This window comes from Elephas maximus, chromosome 25 (genome assembly GCF_024166365.1).
Source record: "Elephas maximus indicus isolate mEleMax1 chromosome 25, mEleMax1 primary haplotype, whole genome shotgun sequence".
Taxonomy (NCBI): domain Eukaryota; kingdom Metazoa; phylum Chordata; class Mammalia; order Proboscidea; family Elephantidae; genus Elephas; species Elephas maximus.
In genome coordinates this window covers 42,384,343-42,402,371 of record NC_064843.1, presented here as the reverse complement: position 1 = coordinate 42,402,371, position 18,029 = coordinate 42,384,343, and the positions used below count along the sequence as shown (strand labels likewise).

The 18,029-nt window shown below is 50.5% G+C and overlaps 2 protein-coding genes across 4 annotated transcripts; both read left to right on the top strand.

Moving 5' to 3' along the window:
• The first annotated feature begins 4,116 nt into the window (after positions 1-4,116).
• CENPB (centromere protein B) lies at positions 4,117-8,742 on the top strand. 3 transcript variants are annotated; one of them, XM_049869650.1, is made up of 2 exons: positions 4,117-6,032; positions 6,673-8,276. In XM_049869650.1, exons 1-2 carry the CDS (start codon positions 4,258-4,260, stop codon positions 6,995-6,997), a joined length of 2,100 nt encoding a protein of 699 aa, XP_049725607.1. In that variant the 5' UTR covers positions 4,117-4,257; the 3' UTR covers positions 6,998-8,276. The 3 variants fall into 3 exon arrangements, with proteins under 3 accessions (XP_049725607.1, XP_049725608.1, XP_049725606.1); XM_049869651.1 differs by lacking the exon at positions 6,673-8,276 and adding an exon at positions 8,290-8,742 and having other exon boundaries at positions 4,122-6,032; XM_049869649.1 differs by having other exon boundaries at positions 4,127-6,766.
• Positions 8,743-9,633: 891 nt separating this feature from the next.
• SPEF1 (sperm flagellar 1) lies at positions 9,634-13,442 on the top strand. The gene is made up of 7 exons (XM_049869652.1): positions 9,634-9,878; positions 11,235-11,346; positions 11,685-11,841; positions 12,041-12,080; positions 12,166-12,226; positions 12,433-12,556; positions 12,654-13,442. The coding sequence occupies exons 1-7, from the start codon at positions 9,770-9,772 to the stop codon at positions 12,759-12,761; spliced, it is 711 nt and encodes a 236-aa protein (XP_049725609.1). The 5' UTR covers positions 9,634-9,769; the 3' UTR covers positions 12,762-13,442.
• Positions 13,443-18,029: the final 4,587 nt, after the last annotated feature.

Below are 18,029 nucleotides of genomic sequence, written 5' to 3'. Positions count from 1 at the left end.
TGGCCTTTTGAAGAAAGAGGTCCTCCAGTAAAAGAAGTTTGAAACCCACTAATGTGGATATTTATTGACTTGAAAAGATGTCACAATAGGGGCTACAAGATAGTATGCCAAATGTGATCCCATTAAAAAGTCTTCAGCCTGAGGTCTTAAAAGCTGGCAATCCACCATCGAAGACAGGACAATTGGTCTCTACTCACCTGGAGCAACAGGGGAAGAAGGAGAGTCAGGAACAGGAGGAGGAAGTGGAATGTGTGGCTGATTGTCTCCATGAACAGCTGCCTCCTTTGCCGTGAGACCAGAAGAACTGGATGGTGCCCGGCTACCATTACTGAACGTTTCGATCAAAGATTCTATAAAAGATTCCTGATCAAAAGTGGGAAAATACACAATAGAATTTTTAATTCTCATGGACTCCAGACTTCCTGGAGCCATGAAGGTTGGATGAACTCCTGAAACTATTGCCCTAAGATAATATTTAAACCTTAAACCAAAAATATCCCCTGAAGTCTTCTTAAAACCAAACAATAGTTTAGTTTAATTAGAAAAAAATTTCTGCCTTGAGCATTATGCTGTATTAAGAACTATCTATATGGGATCGAAGTGACAAGGGCAACTTGACAGATTAGACAGAACCTTAGGGGGCAGTGAGTTTATGTTCATGGGAGAAGAACAAACCAGAAAAAGAGGATGAGAATGGTTGCGCAACTCAAAGAATGTAATCAATGTCACTGAATTGTACACGTAGAAAGGGCTAGACTGATGTATGTTTTGCTGTGCATTTTCTCAGTAATGACAAAATAAAAAAATAATAAAACACTTTTCATAAAAAAAGTCTGCAAGGATATACTCTGAGTGGTGAAATTAAAGGTGATTAAAAGTTTTTACATTAAAAAATGTCTGTATTTTGAAAAAGTTTCCAAAAAACAGGTATAACTTTTAGATTAATTTAAAGAACGTATTCTATAGGAGGTTTCAGGAGAGATGAGGTATTTCTTTTGGTGATCTTGGGTCTAAACCATTCTAGGGATGTCCTCAGGTGGCTGGACACCCTCCTTCCTCCTTACTGTGTCTGTCCCCCATCAACATGCCTCAGTGTCTTCCACTCCAGGCCCATCCTTGGGGCCATGCAAAGGACATTAGCAGGGTCACTTCCAGGACAGAAGAGAAGCCACATATATGTGCTGATGGTATAATGATTTCCAGACACATGGTATATCTGCTGCCTGTATGGGGCCTGTTTCCATCCCATCTCAAGTGACCATTTTCCCCCCACCAATTCACCTAGGGCTCTGGGGTCCCTAGCCCACCCTCTGTGAGTCCCATCTTTCAAATTCTTACTTGAAAGAAGCCCATGGTCCACCCTCTCTTCTCTTGGCCCAGGCTGTTTGAAGCTACCCACCAGGCACAGTACCCATTCCACTTACCTAACTACTGTCCCTTAAGCCCCTCAACAAGCTTTCATTATTTCTTTCCATTTTAAAGGGCCTGTAAAAACCAAACACCCAACTAATTGCTGTAGAGTCAATTCTGACTCATAACGACCCCATATGTGTCAAAGTAGAACTGCGCTCCATAGGGTTTTCAATGGCTAATTTTTTGGGAAGTAGATTGCCAGGCCTTTCTTCCAAGGAGGCTCTGGGTGGATTTGAACCCTCAACCTTTTGGTTAGTAGTTGAGTGTGTAACCATTTGTACCACCCAGGGACTCCTTAAAAGGCCTGCCAACCATTGTTGTCCAGTCGATCCCAACTCATAGCGACCCTATAGGACAGAGTAGAACTGCCCCATAGGGTTCCCAAGAAGTGGCTGGTGGATTCAAACCACCGACCTTTTGGCTACTAACCAGGGCTCCTAAAAGGCCTGTAGTACTTGCTTATTAAAAAAAACTTGGAAAATTCAGCAAAGTAAGAAAAAAAAAAAAAAAAAAGCCCACCCACAATCCATTCACCCAAATAGCCAATGATTATAAGCCCGGGAGGGTGAGAAGGCAGGAGGGAAACGCACAAGGATGAAACCTCCAGAATACAGACATAGTTCCCGAAGCTACGTGGCAAGGGGTCCTCAGCCTGGTGGTTCTTCATTCTCTCTACACAGTGATCATACACCCATCATGGGCCAGGCACTGACCTGGCCCCCACAGCAAAAGTCTCCCATGTTTTCTTCTAAACCTGTGATTAGAAGAATATTTTCTTTATATCTTCGGTGTGGGAAAGGCCTCTCTAAATAAGACACAAAAGCCAGAAGCGATAAAGGAAGAGGATTGACAGACTTACCTACTTAAGGATGAAAAATTTCTCATATCCCAAAGACTCCCTAAGCTAAGTTAAAGGACAAGTGGTGAAAAGGTCAACGATTACTCAAAAACAAAAATGAAAAGATAAGGGGACAGGGAAACTATAGTACCAGACACAGAACAATCGTGTGCAATTAAAGAGAATGTTGATACATTGTGAAAATTGTAACTGATGTTGAAAAACAATTTGTGTAGAAATTGTCAAATGGGAACCGAATTTGCTTTGTAAACTTTCACTGAAAGCACAATATTAAAAAAAAACACGCAGGATAAGCAGTGGACTGGGAGAGAACACATGCAACATACTTAACAAAGACTTTATATTCAGAGCCTATGAAGCGCTCCTAAAGATTGAGGAAAACACAAATGTGGGTAAAGGACACCAAAACAAAAGCAAAAAAAAAAAAGGGGTTGCCACTCAGTAGATTCTGACTCATAGCGACCTTACAGAACACAGTACAACTGCCCCATATGACTGGAAAATTCACACAATTCCAACAGCCAATAAATAAATGAAAAGATGTTTCACTTCACAAGCAGGGGTGCTTTCACTTTCTTCCCATGGGGTCCAGAACCCCACACTGGCCTGATATTCCTTCTACCACATCAGCCCCTCCTCCCGAGTTTCTTGTGGTCCTTTCATGAGCCCCTAACCTTAGAGCACCCAGGACTCCACCCTTGGTCGTTTTCTTCTCTGTCAGTTGCTTGCAGCCAGTTGCTTGCAGCCTCATCCACCCCGGATCCTCTCCCTGGCCCCCTGGGTCACACAGCCTTTCCCTCTGCCTACTGCTTGTGTTTTGCTGTTTGCTCTAAGAGATTCTTAAAAATACCTTAATGCATTAACGGTTTTAAGAATTTATCATTTTTATGTGTTTTGAGCAAGAGGGGGAGGTTTCCAGGATTCATGCCTATATGTGCTTATGTACGCACGTGACATTTCTGTAGGTCCAGACACATACAGTTCAAGGGTACGCGCATGGAAAAGCCCGGAAAGTGACACGCTGAGATGTTACCAATGTTTCCGATTGTGGAATTACTAGATCTTTTTAAAATGCAATTTAAAAGACCATTAAATAAATTGAAAATTGTAATGCTGCATATAAAAATAACCTAAAGTATAAAAACAGTTGCACCGATTTTACAAGATTACAATATATCCATAAACTGGAACATCATACAACCATTAAAAATCATGTTGGCAATCATTACCAATATGGCAACATTTCATCACTTGATGCCAGGTAAAACAGCCCGAGGTGCCAGTTAGTCGAGACGTCTGATGCCAGTTTTATACAATAAATTAAAAAAAAAAAAAAAAAAGCTGTATGCGCCTAGAGAAAAGACTGGAAGGAAATGTATCAAAATGTTACCTGCGCACCTCCCAGGTGCTGGAGTGAAAGGTGATTTTTAGCTTTCTGTTATTTCTCCGTTTCCTCAATAAACGTGGGTTATTTTTACCTTAAAAAACAGAGCTGCTATTCTTTTAAAGCAGCAAATCGCAGCCCCGCGCCCCTGTCCGTGCAGTTGCACAGCGGCCGCCGGACACCCGAGCCTCGGCGGGTCCCGCAGGCCGCAGCGCCCCCACCCGGCGGGTCCGAGCGGCGGCGGGGGGGCGCGGAGGGCGGGGAGGCGGTGCTCGGCGTCCGCGCGCTTCCCGCGAGATCCCGCTCCGCCCGCTCCGCCCCACTCGCCGCGCTCCCTGCGCCCCGCGTCGCGCCACTTCCTGCCTTCGGTGCCCACCCGTCCGTCCTCGCCTGCTGCCCGCCGCCCCCGGCCGGCGCCGCGCCCGCCGGCCCCCCCGGAGGTGCCCCGGCCCGGCCGGGTCGCCGCCCCGCCCGCCGCCCCCCGAGCCGCTTTGTCTCGGGCGGGGTGCGCGGGAGCGGCCGCCAGGTGCCCCCCGCCGCGGGCCCGGGTCCCCCGCCCCAGGGCGGCGGCGCCGGGCCCCGGGGCGGGGGGCGCGCCGGGATGGGCCCCAAGCGACGGCAGCTGACGTTCCGGGAGAAGTCGCGGATCATCCAGGAGGTGGAAGAGAACCCGGACCTGCGCAAGGGCGAGATCGCGCGGCGCTTTAACATCCCGCCGTCCACGCTGAGCACCATCCTGAAGAACAAGCGCGCCATCCTGGCGTCGGAGCGCAAGTACGGCGTGGCCTCCACCTGCCGCAAGACTAACAAGCTGTCGCCCTACGACAAGCTCGAGGGGCTGCTCATAGCCTGGTTCCAGCAGATCCGCGCCGCCGGCCTGCCAGTCAAGGGCATCATCCTCAAGGAGAAGGCGCTGCGGATAGCCGAGGAGCTGGGCATGGACGACTTCACCGCCTCCAACGGCTGGCTGGACCGCTTCCGCCGGCGCCACGGTGTGATGTCCTGCAGCGGCGTGCCCCGCCCCCGGGCGCGCAACTCTGCTCCCCGGCGCCCGGCGGCGCCTGCCAGCCCGGCCCCCGTGCCCTCGGAGGGCAGCGGCGGGGGCGCGGGCCGGCACACTTGGGAGGAGCAGCAGCCGTCGGTGGTCGAGGGCTACGCCTCGCAGGACGTGTTCAGCGCTATTGAGACCAGTCTGTGGTACGACTTCCTGCCTGACCAGGCCGCAGGGCTGTGCGGCAGCGATGGCCGGGAGCGCAGGGCCACCCAGCGCCTGAGCGTCCTGCTGTGCGCCAACGCGGACGGCAGTGAGAAGCTGCCCCCTCTGGTGGCGGGCAAGTCGGCCAAGCCTCGCGCAGGCCAAGGCGGCCTGCCCTGCGACTACACTGCTAACTCTAAGGGCGGTGTCACCAGCCAGGTGCTGGCCAAGTACCTGAAGGCCCTGGATGCCCGCATGGCCGCTGAGTCTCGCCGTGTCCTGCTGCTGGCCGGCCGCATGGCCGCCCAGTCCCTGGACACCTCGAACCTGCGGCATGTGCAGCTGGCCTTCTTCCCATCAGGCACTGTGCAGCCGCTAGAGCGGGGAGTGGTCCAACAGGTGAAGGGCCACTACCGCCAGGCTATGCTGCTCAAGGCCATGGCTGCGCTAGAGAGCCAGGATCCCTCACGCCTGCAGCTGGGCCTTATGGAGGCCCTGCACTTTGTGGCCGCAGCCTGGCAGGCCGTCCAGCCTTCAGACATAGCCTCCTGCTTCCGTGACGCTGGCTTCGGGGGTGACCCTGATGCTACCATCACTACTGCCCTCAAGAGTGAGGGGGAGGAAGAAGAAGAGGAGGAGGAGGAGGAAGAGGAAGAAGAGGAGGAGGAGGGAGGGGAGGAGGGAGAAGGCGAGGAGGAAGGAGAGGAGGAGGGTGGGGAGGGTGAGGAGCTGGGAGAGGAAGAGGAGGTGGAGGAGGAGGGCGATGCTGATGACAGTGATGAAGAGGAGGAGGAAGACGAGGAGGAAAGCTCCTCTGAGGGCTTGGATGCTGAGGACTGGGCCCAGGGAGTAGTGGAGGCTGGTGGCAGCTTCGGGGGCTATGGTGCCCAGGAGGAGGCCCAGTGTCCTACCTTTCATTTCCTGGAAGGTGAGGAGGACTCCGAGTCGGACAGTGAGGACGAGGAGGAAGATGAGGAGGAGGATGAGGAAGATGAAGACGAAGAAGATGATGATGAGGAGGATGGTGAGGAGGTGCCTGTGCCCACCTTTGGGGAGGCCATGGCTTACTTTGCCATGGTCAAGAGGTACCTGACCTCCTTCCCTATTGACGACCGTGTGCAGAGCCACATTCTCCACTTGGAACATGATTTGGTCCATGTGACCAAGAAGAACCATGCCAGGCAGGTGGGAGTGTGGGGTTTTGGGCATCAGAGCTGAACCACTGGGTCTAGCCATGCCCCCAATCCAGACGTGGCAGCGCCAATGCAGAGAGCAGCTGCTGTGGATGAAACCAGGGTGGGGAGCCCCCGATCCTTTAGTATTGCTTTCCCTGCCCTGTGACAGACCCAGTTTACCTGGGTAGGGTCTGGGCTGGAGCTGGGGTCAGCCTCACTGCCTGCTTGTTGCCTCTTTCTCAGAATCCTCTTCCCCCCTCTTTGCCCATGGGCCTGGGGGACCAGGTGAAGTGGGTGGGGAGCTGTCTGGTGCTACCACACCATGCCATCAATGGACTAGACCATAGCAGCACCCAGGGATAGGCCCTGGAAGCTCCTGGCCAGAGAGTGCCTGTCCCCTCTGCCATCCACACCAGGTCCTTGGTTGGGGGGGGGGACCCCAAAGCCATTCTGGGAAGGGCTCCCAGAAGAAGGTCCAGCCTAGGCCCCCCAAGGCTGGTAGCCCCACCCCGACACCGGGGCCGCCTTGAGAAGCACAGTTCTAACTCACTGCAGGCTCCTGAGCCTGCCTCTGCCTGCTTTCCCACCTCCCCAGTCCCCTTTCTGGCTCAGTCCATGTTACTTTGGCCTTTGGTTTTCTTTCCAGATTGGAGATTCCCAAGAGGCCCTCTAAGGGAGCGATAATGGGTACTTCCCAAGTGGGCAGCTACAGGCCCCATGCCTCTCATCCCTCTCTGGCAGGGCCCCATCCTGGGCAGAGCAGCCTGGGGCTGGGCCCAGAGTCCGGCCTTCAGCTGCTTCTTTCGCAGTTTGAATTCAATAAATCTGTCCACCGCCCTTTTGTGGGGGGTGAACATTTTAACAGCCAAAGGTGCATCCTTCATGGTCTGGGCTTGCGTCTGTTTTGGGGGCACGTCCTTTCCTGGTTCCTTTTGGCCCCTGCTCTGGTGAGATGTGGAAGCAAGTGTTGAGAGGGTGGCCAAAGTCTAGGTCCTGACTGGGGTGAGGGGCAGCGGGAGCTGTCAACATTGTCTCTAAATATTATGTGGGGCTTGGGGAGGAGTCTCTGGTACACCGGAGTTGGGCTTGCTTTGGAGTTAGAAGGTTGGGGTCATTTGGCTGGGATTGGAGGGAGGGCACTAATAGTCTCTGTCGGGCCAGATCAAACAGCACTTACCTGGGTACCAGGACTGCCAAAACCAAAAACTAAACCCGTTGCCGTCGAGTTGATTCCGACTCATAGTGACCCTATATGACAGAGTAGAACTTTGCTATACAGTTTCCAAGGAGCGTCTGGTGGATTCAAACCGCTGACCTTTTGGTTAGCAGCTGTACCTCTTAACCACTGTGCTACCAGGGTTTCCAGGCCCGCCAAGGCTGGCTAAAGAAGGCCCTTGCAGTAGGAGGCCAGAAGGACAGAAAGAAAGGGGTGTTGGGGCAGCAACTGTGGTCCAGATTATATAGCTTGGTGGGTCCGTGTTTAGTTTACCTTTAGTGCTTTACCAAACCAAAAAACCAAACTCCTTGCTGTTGAGTCACTTCCAACTCATATCGACCCTCTAGGACAGAGCAGAACTGCCCGATGGGGTTTCCAAGGAGTGGCTGGTAGATTCATACTGTCGAGCTTTGATGAGTAGCTGAGCTCTTAACCACCGCACCACCAGGCCTCCTTAGTGATTTAGGAAGGAGCTTTTTAGGCCTTTCAGTGATGGCATCTCCAGTCTGGTGGCCACTGTTGGGGGCAGTGACAGGAGAAAGGTGAAAATGCTGGCCCATGAAATTGGAGGGGAAAGATTACACCCCCGAGAGGCTGAGGATGAGTTGGCAATTCCCTGTGCAGTGTCCTCTAGGTGAGGGCCAGTCAAAGGCTAAGACAGGCCTTTCTTATCCTGGCCCTTCTGCTATTCCACCCCTGCTTTCAGGCCCAGCCCCTCCCCTCCTCACCCTCCCTCAGCGAGGCCCTCAGCCCAGTGGTTCCAGCCTGGGGAGGGCCTGAGCCTGAACAGAGCAGGCAACTCTGGGCCCCCAAACCGGTTTTCCCACCTCAGCTGGGGCTGGCACGTGACCCCTGCAGTTCCTCCTCTCCCCACCCTGGAATGTTAGGAAGGGGGAAAGTCTAGGTCATCTTTTGTCCCTTGCCTGTGCTGGGTGTGTTCTCTTTTAGAAAGGCAAGGCCACCATGCATGACTTTAGAACAAGAATGTGGGTGATTGTCCCCACACCGAAAGGCCTTCCACATTTCTGGCACTTTGATCTCCTTCAGGCCTTCAAGGCTTCAAGACTAAATGACTGCAAAGAGCAATTGGGGTTCACTGAGCCATCACCAACACCACCAATTTGAGCCCTGGGAGAGCAAGAAGTCAATGCAACCTAGTCTACCCCGTGACCTGCTCTGGAATAAGTAGGTGAGAACAGTGGCCTCCTCCAACCCAGGTCCCTCACCTCAAATGCCAGCAAGGCACATCCCTTCCATTTGTCTCCTGCCAATAACCCTCGTGCTGGAACTGAATGATCTCATTAATAATGGCAGCTGATGTTAAGAGGACCCTCGCTGCTGTGCTAAGCATTTTAAGTGGATTGGATCACAAAGCCCCCATAAGGTAGATAAAACCATGAGAAAACAGGCACAGAGAGGTGCTGTAATGTGCCCGAAGCCACACAGCTAATCTGGTGGAAGAAAGTTTTCCCCCCAAGCTGGCCCTGGAAGTGCTGCTAAAATTCTGTACCGCTTCTTCACTGAGGGGTCCATATTCCTAACCCTCATTAAGTGTAGTGCTGTTTTCAAATGGAAATGATTGATTCCAGTTGATTCCAAGTTGATTTGAATCAATTTCTAATCCACGAAGAATTGCCCTTCAAGGGGAGATGAAGGTTTTAGAAGTGAGTACAAGAGCTCTTGAAGTTCTTCAACCTTTAACCAACCCCCATTCTCCCAGTCCCCACACAAATACAGTTCTTCTGTAAAATACCAACACTTTTGTGGTTTGTAAAGCTCTTTTATTACCCCATTGGGACAAATAGGTAAGAACCATCCTCATTTCACAAAGGAAGAGCAGGGTTGAGGAGTTAAGTGACCTGCCCCCGGCACTAGCTGTGTTCTCCCTGGAAGTCTGAATGGCCTATTAAATACCCTACCAGGACACTGCTGGGAGGGAGGTGGCCACAGCCCTATGAGCACAGAGCTTTGGGGAGGGACACAGCAAAGAGGCATTATAGCAGCCTAGCACACAGTCCAGATTATTAACAGCAGATCTCGCCCCCCACCCCCCGCCACGCCCCGAAAGACAATCATGGGAATGTGAAGCTGCCTTCTCTAACTGCTAAAGGGCCCAGAAGGGAGATGTTTGCCCTGGCTGCTGCTAGCACAGGGGTTCTTGGGGCCTTGTAGGCTTTGGCATGTCGCAGAGCGGGCCAGTGGCTGGACAGCAGGTGGCTTGGGCATAGAGGTGATGCCTTCTTGGGGAGGAGGGAGAGACAAGGACCCCTAACCACCTTTTCAAAGCTGGGGCCTGGGAGGAGGTAGCGGGAGAAAAACTACAACTCCCAGAAGCCCCTGCTCCCTGGCGAGTCGGGTGGTTGCTATGGTTTTGCAAAACAATATGGCCGCTCCCAGCTGGGACTCGGGTCTCCGAGTCTGGGCGAGTCTGGACGCCCGCAGCGGCTGAAGAAGAAGCGCCTGAAAGGTTGCGAGGTTAAGGCTGGCCACTGTACGGCTGGAACCCCCTGGCTTTGCCGGGGCGCCAATGGCGGGCAGTGTGGACGAGGAAGCACTGCACCAGCTGTACCTGTGGGTAGACAACATCCCTCTGTCCCGGCCCAAGCGAAACCTTTCCCGGGACTTCAGTGACGGAGGTGTGCGCCGTTGTGTGAGTGCTCGCCTGTGTGAGTGTGTGCGCCCGTGTGTGTGCTGTGTGTCTCCGTTGTGTCTACATGTTCTGTCTGTTATGTACGAGTGTAAGAGGTCTGTGTGCATACGTGTCTCTCTGTGCTTGGAGGGTGCAGAGAGATCTGACTGCTTCCTGGGACTTCAGTTATAAAGCTGTGTGTGTGTTTTCTTTGTGCATCAGTCGGAATTTGGACGTGTGTATTGAGACATGTTCTATCTTGTATGCATGTGTGCTGTGTGTGTACATATGTGTCTCTGAATGTGTGACTCTATGACTCCTTCCTGGACTTCAGTGACTAAGATGTGTGCTTGTTTTGTCTTTGTGCTTCTCTGTGTGTGTGCACGTGCATAGCTGTGTGTGTGTTGTATGCCTGTCTTGTGGAAATCTAAGTATCTGTGTATCCATATTTGTCAGCACGTTCTGTCCTGTATATGTATGTGTGTGGGTCTGTGGGCATATATGTTTCTTTGTGATTATGTGATTGTGTCAGCGTCTGTGTGTTTGGGTGGCTGGGGATTTCTTTTGGCATTTCAACGAATGTGTCTGTGTGTGTGTACATTTAGGGAGGCTACGTGCATATGAGGGAGCCCTGATGGTGCAGTGATTAAGCCTCAACTGCTAATTGAAAGGTTGGCAGTTTGAACCCACCAGCCACTCCAGGAAGAAAGATGTAGCAATCTGCTTCCCTAAAGATTTATAGCCTTGAAAACCCCATGGGTCAGTTCTGTTCTCTCCTGTGGGGTTGCTATGAGTCGGAAGAGAGTCGATGGCAATGGGCTTATGTGCATATGTGACTTTTTGTGCTTGTGTATGTGTGTCTGGGCATATGTGTGTGTCCTGTGTCTACACATCTGTCCTATGTGTGTATCTGTAGGAAGGTCTCTGCTTGCATGAGTCTCTCCTGGGACTTTGGTGTTGGAGTGTGTGTGTGTGCATGTGCACACACCCACACACACATATGGGTGAATGCCTAGGTGGGGCCCCAGGATCCTGAAGGGCTCCCTTGGATACTCATTCTCCGCTAGCTGACCAGAGACCTCAGCTTCCCCCTGCTCTCAGTTCATGGGGGAAGGCATGCAGCTTCTCTGGGGTATGCTGGACCCTTTGTCTTCTCCCCCTGATCACTCCTTTTTTGTCCCCCTCCCCTCTTCTCCTCCACACCTCCCTCCCTACTGCTCTCCTCCTTTCCACATCTCCACCTTTCCATTTGGCCCCACAATGCTGCCACCCCTAATTTTCCCACTCCATCCTTCTCTTTTCCCACCTCCTTCTCCCTCATCCATCCCCCCACCCTCCATGTCTGCCCCACCCCGGCTCTTAGTCCTGGTTGCGGAGATCGTCAAGTTTTACTTTCCCAAGATGGTGGAGATGCACAATTATGTCCCGGCCAACTCTCTCCAGCAGAAGCTCAGCAACTGGGGTCACCTGAATAGGTAGGAGAATACTTGGGTCCCAGGTGGGAATCTCCAGCCCCTACTGCTCTCCCCAAGAAGGACCGCCCTAGCAGCTCCGCCTTCTGTGGGGGAGGGTGTTGATGGCAGGGTGGGGAGGGCCAACGCTGACAGAATTCCTCTGGTAACAAAATCAAGAGACGCTTCCACTGGGGAGGCAACAAGGAACCTCGGGACACCCAAGTAGAACGGCTCAGATGTGGCGTCCTTCAGCTCCCCCAGGGCTGCTTGCATAGGACTGAGACTGCTGCACCCACTCTCCATCCCCTCCCTTCATTACCCCAGGACCCAGTCCACCGTCCCCCCTGTCTGCCCCCCAGGAAAGTGCTGAATAAGCTAAACTTCTCAGTACCGGAGGACGTGATGCGCAAGATCGCGCAGTGCGCCCCGGGCGTGGTGGAGCTGGTGCTCATCCCGCTACGGCAGCGCTTGGAGGAGCGGCAGAGGCGCAGGAAGCAGGGCTTGGGCTCCTCGCAGGTGCCACCCCGCCTCCACATCTCCAACAGCTCAGCCTTGGGGGGGCGGTGGTGAGAGGGGGCTTAGCAGGCTGCGAAAAGCCCCGCCTTGGTGATAAGTGCCTGGTTAAAGAGAGCCTGGCCTGGGGAATCACATAAGGGGCCGGGGCTCCTTGGGGATGGGCAAGCTCGGGCTCACAGTGGACCCGGGGTTCTTTCAGGAGCTGGCTCCCCAGGATGGCAGCGGCTACATGGATGTGGGTAGGCAGCCTCACTTTTATCACTCGTGAAAGGGGTGGGGCGGAGGGAGGGCAGCAGGGTCACTCCTCCACGTGCCTCCTCTCAGATTTGTCCCAGAAGGCCCGAGGAGAAGGTGCCCCAGAACCACAGGGAGGAGGACCACTCAAGTAAGGGCTGCTGTGGCTGGAGGTTCCTGACTTCACCAGCCCTGGTGGTCTCTGGGGGGAGGGGAGCAGTGGGGGGCATGCTGCGCCTGGGAGGAAGAAGGCAGGAAAGAGAGAAAGAGGAGCAGCCGCGGAGGCACTGGATGGGTGAGGGCGGGGGCCAAGGTCCAGGCCTCCGCTTAGCTGCTTCTTACTTGACCGCACCCCAGGGGGGGCCGGCTGCCTGCGCCCAGGCCTCCGGGATACAGCCAGGCGCTGCAGGGCGACCCAAGCTTCATCCTTCAGATCGCTGAGAAGGATCAGGAGCTGTTGGCCTCGCAGGAGACGGTGCAGGTGAGGGCGCACTGGGAAGGCACGGGGACTGGGGGCCAACAGAGGTGGGGGCAGGGGCAGTGGGTCGCCAGGCTTGACCTCTGCGTTCGTGGTCCAGGTCCTGCAGATGAAGGTGAGGCGCCTGGAGCACCTGCTCCAGCTCAAAAACGTGCGCATCGACGACCTCTCCCGGAGGCTCCAGCAGGCGCAGCGGAAGCAGCGGTGAGCGGTCGCCATGGGCAGCGCAGGGATGCGGGTACCGGAGCCAAAACACCAAGACCCACCCACTCACAGGCAGACGGATGACTGGGCAGGCGGAGCCAGTCGCTCGCACTAGCGTCCTGAGTCCGAGAGCCCACTTCCTTTGGGTGGGGTGAGGGTGGGAGGCGGCCAGACAGTAGGCTTTGGAGCCGTGCACCCGGACTGAGCCGCCTCCTTCCACTCCGTGTGGGCCAGGAGAATAGACCGCTTTCTAGAACCCAGAAGCTGCGTGCAGAGACCTGGCACGCCCCCCAAAGCAGTGCCTGATGACGTCGGGGACGCCACCTTGGAGCTCCCGGCACTGGGCCTTGTAAGGCGGCCCTCAGGTTCAGTCCTTAGCCCCAGAACCGGGTTCCTGCCCAGCTCCGAGGACGGCAGTGTCTCCATCCAGTCTGGTTCTCTATGCTCTCGGCCATGCGGGAAGCTGCCCCTGGTAGCCAAGGGTCTCCCTCGCCCCTCCTGGGCTCTCACCTGGGGCCCAACTCGCAGCTGGAGACATCAGAGTTTGGAGAGGAAGGGGTAAGGAGTGGGCTCAGCCAGGAGTGGGGGAGACATGGCTGCACCTATGCCAATAGCCCTTCCCACCCACTGGGTACACTTGGGAGTGTCTAGGGGATGTGAGACCAGGATGCCTCTATTAAAGGTGGTGTGCTTTCTTTCTTGTGCCTGCTTTCTCTCTCTGCAGCTGTTCCTGTTCACCCTTCCAAGGCCCCCCCCCCCCCCCCCCCCCCGCCCAGTGAAAGAGCCTTGTGTGGAAGAGCCTTATGAGTAACCCCAGATTGGGTCTCACTTGTGCGGTGACTAGGCCTGCGTGGCCACTGCCTGTTGATTGATGATATCACCAGGCATCAAGCCTTGTGCACTCTGACAGCCTGACTTCTAACCCTGGCCCTAGACCGATCCCTAAACCCATCCTCACAGTGACCTCCAATCCTGTCCAAATCCTGCCCAAAGCATAGGCTTCAGACTCTCCTCAACTGTGACCCCACACTCACCTTCAATATTGCCCAGGGACTGATCCCTCACTTGCCCTGTGTGTGGTTTCCGACCCTGCCCACAAACTGATCCCAAGTTCTATGGACTGAGGCCAAGCTTAGCTTCCAACCTGACCAAGACACTATGGCCATGGTGTGACCTTAACTCATTGTTTGCTGGCTACTAGTAATGTTGAATCCTGAGACCAAGCAGTTTCACTCCTAGACATATATTCAACATATACCCCAGGGGAAACTTAAACTTTGCATTCTGGGAGACAGGATTGTTCACAGCAACTGTGTAATAGCAAAAGAATGGAAAAGAACCTCTATTATCTATTACTGTGTAACACATTACCACAAATGTAGCAGCTTAAAGCAACACACATTTATTGTCCCACACTTTCTCTGGGTCAAGAGTCCTGGCGTAGCTTGGCTGGGCCCTCTGCTTCAGCGTTTCTCACAAGGCTGCAGTTAAGGTGTTGGCTAGGGCTGTGGTCTCATCTGAGGACTCAGCTGGGAAAGGAGCCATTTCTAAGCTCACTTGGCTGTTGGCAGGATTCAATCCCTTTAGGACTGTTGAACTAAGGGTCCCAGTTTCTTCGTGGTTGTTGGCCTGTGGCTGTCCTCACTTGCCATGTGGCCACCTCCAACATGACAATTCACTTCATCAGAGCCAGCAAGAGGGAAAGTTAATAAAGTCTGTGAGCAAGGTGGCGGTTAACAATCTTCTGTAATATAATCATGGAAGTGATATCCCATCACTTTACTGTATTTATTTGTTAGAAACAAGTCACTAGGTTCAGCTTACTCTCGTGGAGGATTGGGTAGGGGAGGAGGAATGAAAGGATAAGAATCTAGGATCCTGGTTACTTCTGAGGAGAGGCAGGGGGCAGAGATGCAAGAAACACAAGCATTTTTTATTTTTCCTTTAAATTTTATTTATTTTGTTGTTGAGAATATACACAGCAAAACATATACCAATTTAACAGACTATACATGTACAATTTAGGGACATTGATTACATTCTTCAAGTTGTACAACCATTCTCACCCTCCTTTTTGAGTTGTTCATTAACATAAACTCACTGCTCCCTAAGGTTCCCTTTCAGCCTTTTGAGTTGCTGTTATCAATTTGATCCCACATAGATAGTTCTTAAAAGAGCATAATGTTCAAAGCAGACTTTTTTTTTTACTAGTTAAGCTAAACTATTGTTTGGTTTTAAGAAGACTTCAGGGGATATTTTTGGTTCAAGTTTCAAGGATTATCTTGGGGCAACAGTTTCAGGGGTTCATCCACCCTCCATGGCTCCAGAAAGTCTAAAGTCCATGTGAATTTGAAAATGCAGAAATTCTGTTGTTCATATCCCCCCTTTTGATCAAGATTCTTCTGTGGAATCCTTAATCAAAATGTTCAGAAATGGTAGCTGGATCATCCAGTTCTTCTGGTTTCATGGCAAAGGAGGCAGTTGTTCATAGAGTCAATTAGCCAGACATTCCATATCCTCCTCCTATGACTCTCCTTCTTCCTCTGTTGCTCCAAGTGAATAGAGACCAGTTGTTGTGCCTCGAATGGCTACTTGCAATCATTTAAGACCTCAGGCAGTACACAATGAACTAGGAGGTAGAACAGAAACATTAAATATGTCATTAGGCCAATTAACTGAGATGTCCCATGAAACCATTACCCTAAACTGCCAAACCAAGGAAACAAATCCCATGAGGCACTTGGATGTACATAAGCAGCCTCAGCAACTCCCCCCCCCGCCTTTTTTTTTAACAAACGAATTTATTCTCTCACAGTTTAGGAGGTTAAAAGTCCAAATCCAGGGCACCCACCCCGAGGGAAGGCTTTCTTTCTCTATTGGCTCTGAGGAAAGGCCCTTTTCATCAGTTTTCCCGTGAATCTAGGAGTTTCTCAGTGTAGGAACCCTGGGTCCAAAGGATGTGCTCCTCTCCCAGCTCTTCTTTCTTGGTGGTATGAGGTCCCTCTCCTCTCTGGTCCCTTCTCTTATATCTCTAAAGAAATTGACTCAAAATACAACCTAATCCTGTAGATTGTGTCCTGCCTCATTAACATAAATGCCTGTAATCCTGCCTCATTAACAACATAGAAGTTAGGATTTACAACGCAGAAATATCAGATCACAAAATGGAGGACAACCACACAATACCGGGAATCATGGCTTAGCCAAGTTGGCACACATATCCAGGGACACAATTCAAACCATAACACCATGTGACAGAGTAGAACTGCCCCATAGGGTTTTCTTGGCTGTAATCTTTACAGAAGAAGTCCTGGTGGCAGTGGCGCAGTGATTAAGTGCTTGGCTGCCAACCCAAAGATTGATGGTTCAAGCCATCAGCTGCCCTCCATAAAAATTAAAACAAACAAAAAAAACAAACCCCTTGCCATTGAGAGAACCCCTAAGGACACGGTAGAACTGCCGCCATAGGATTTCCAAGACTGCAAATCTTTACCGAAGACTACGACCTTGGAAACCCCATGGAGCAGCTATACTCCATCCCATAGGGTAACTATGAGTCAGAATCGACTCAATGACAATGGATTTTTTTTTTTTCCTTAATCCCTATGGGATCACCAGGTCTTTTCTCCCTTGGAGCTGCTGGGTAGGTTTAAAGCGCCAATCTTTTAGTTAGCAGCTGAGTAACTTAACCATTGTATCACCAAGACTCCTTACAAGATGTACTAAATAAAACAATAGAAGACCCTCAGATAAAAAGCAAAATGTGGTCTTTGCTGGAAAAATGAAATCAATTCCGGGTTTGTGCTATCCACAATTCCTTGATATGAACTGCTGCTTGTAAGCAAAAGCATAAGCGTGACAATTTTTCAAAGGATTAAAATACATACTTTTAAATTTTAAGGAAAGTTGTTTTGCCAAATAGAGATAAACTACATGTGAAATCAAAAGTGATATACCAATAAAATATAAGAAAATTAGAGCAAGGAAGTGAAAGTGTTTTCATGATCTCCAAGGAGTAGATTCAGGTACAAATAATCTCAAAGTAATGTTGATAGAGATGATTTTCCAATCATTGTAGGTCAAGATATGGCCTTGATTGTAGAGAGAGTTGAACAAAGTAAGTACCATATTGAGGTTTTTGGTTTTCTTTAACCTAGCATTGGAAAATTTGAAAGATCTTAATAAATACCGCATGGATCTAAATATTACTACAAGCAAACCCAGCAAAAACCTACAAGAGATTGTAAAAATTATAAGTGATAACGATTTTTATGGTAAAAGTAAAATGGAGTATTTTCTGCAGTAACAATAACATCAAATGTGACCATTACAATATTTGAACACAATATGTAAAATTCATGTTTTATTTCTAAGTATGAGTATTGCTTTAAGAATTTTATTATCACTTCCAGCTCTCAAGTAGAGTGAAGTTTCTTCAAATTGAAATTAGTTTAAAAAAAGACCTAAAATTATAATGAATCAAAAACAGTTATCCAAACAGTTATTGTATGATGCCAATTATATGGGATATCTAAAATAGGCAAATACATAGAGACAGTAGATTAATGGTGATCATGGGCTAGGGGTAGGGAAGAATAGGAAGTTGTTGCTTGATGGATGTAGTTTCTGTTTTGGGCTACTCTTTTTTTTTTTTTTAAATAATAATGCTGAGCATCTTTTCATTTGTTTGGTGGCCATTTGGATGTCCTCTTTGGTGAAATGACTATTCTTATTCTATGATTGGGTTATTTGTCTTTTTGTTGTTAAATTGTTGAAGTATTATATATATTTTGATTATTAGATTCTTACTGGATATATTATTTCCAAAGATATTCTCCCAGTTGGTAGCTTGTCTTTTCACTTTTTTGGTAAAGTCTTCTGATGAAAAAAGTTTTTAATTTTTACGAGGCTCATTTATTTATTTTGTCTTTTGCTGTTTGTGCTTTTGTTATTGTACTAGATAATCCATTGTTTAAAGCTAGGCCTGACAGCATTGCCCCTGATTTTTCTTGTAAGAATTTTATGGTTTTAGTTTGCACGTTCAGGTTCTTAATCCATTTTGAATTTGTTTTAATGTATGGTGTGAGGCAAGGATCCTGTTTCACTTTCTGTCTGTGGAAATCCAAATTTCCCAGCACCATTTATTGAAGAGACTCTTCTTTCCCCAATGAATGGACTTAGTGCCCCTGTCAAAAATCAGTTGATCAGAGATGTGTGGGTTTATTTCTGGACTCTCAATTCTATTCCATTGGTCTGTGTGTCTATTGTTATA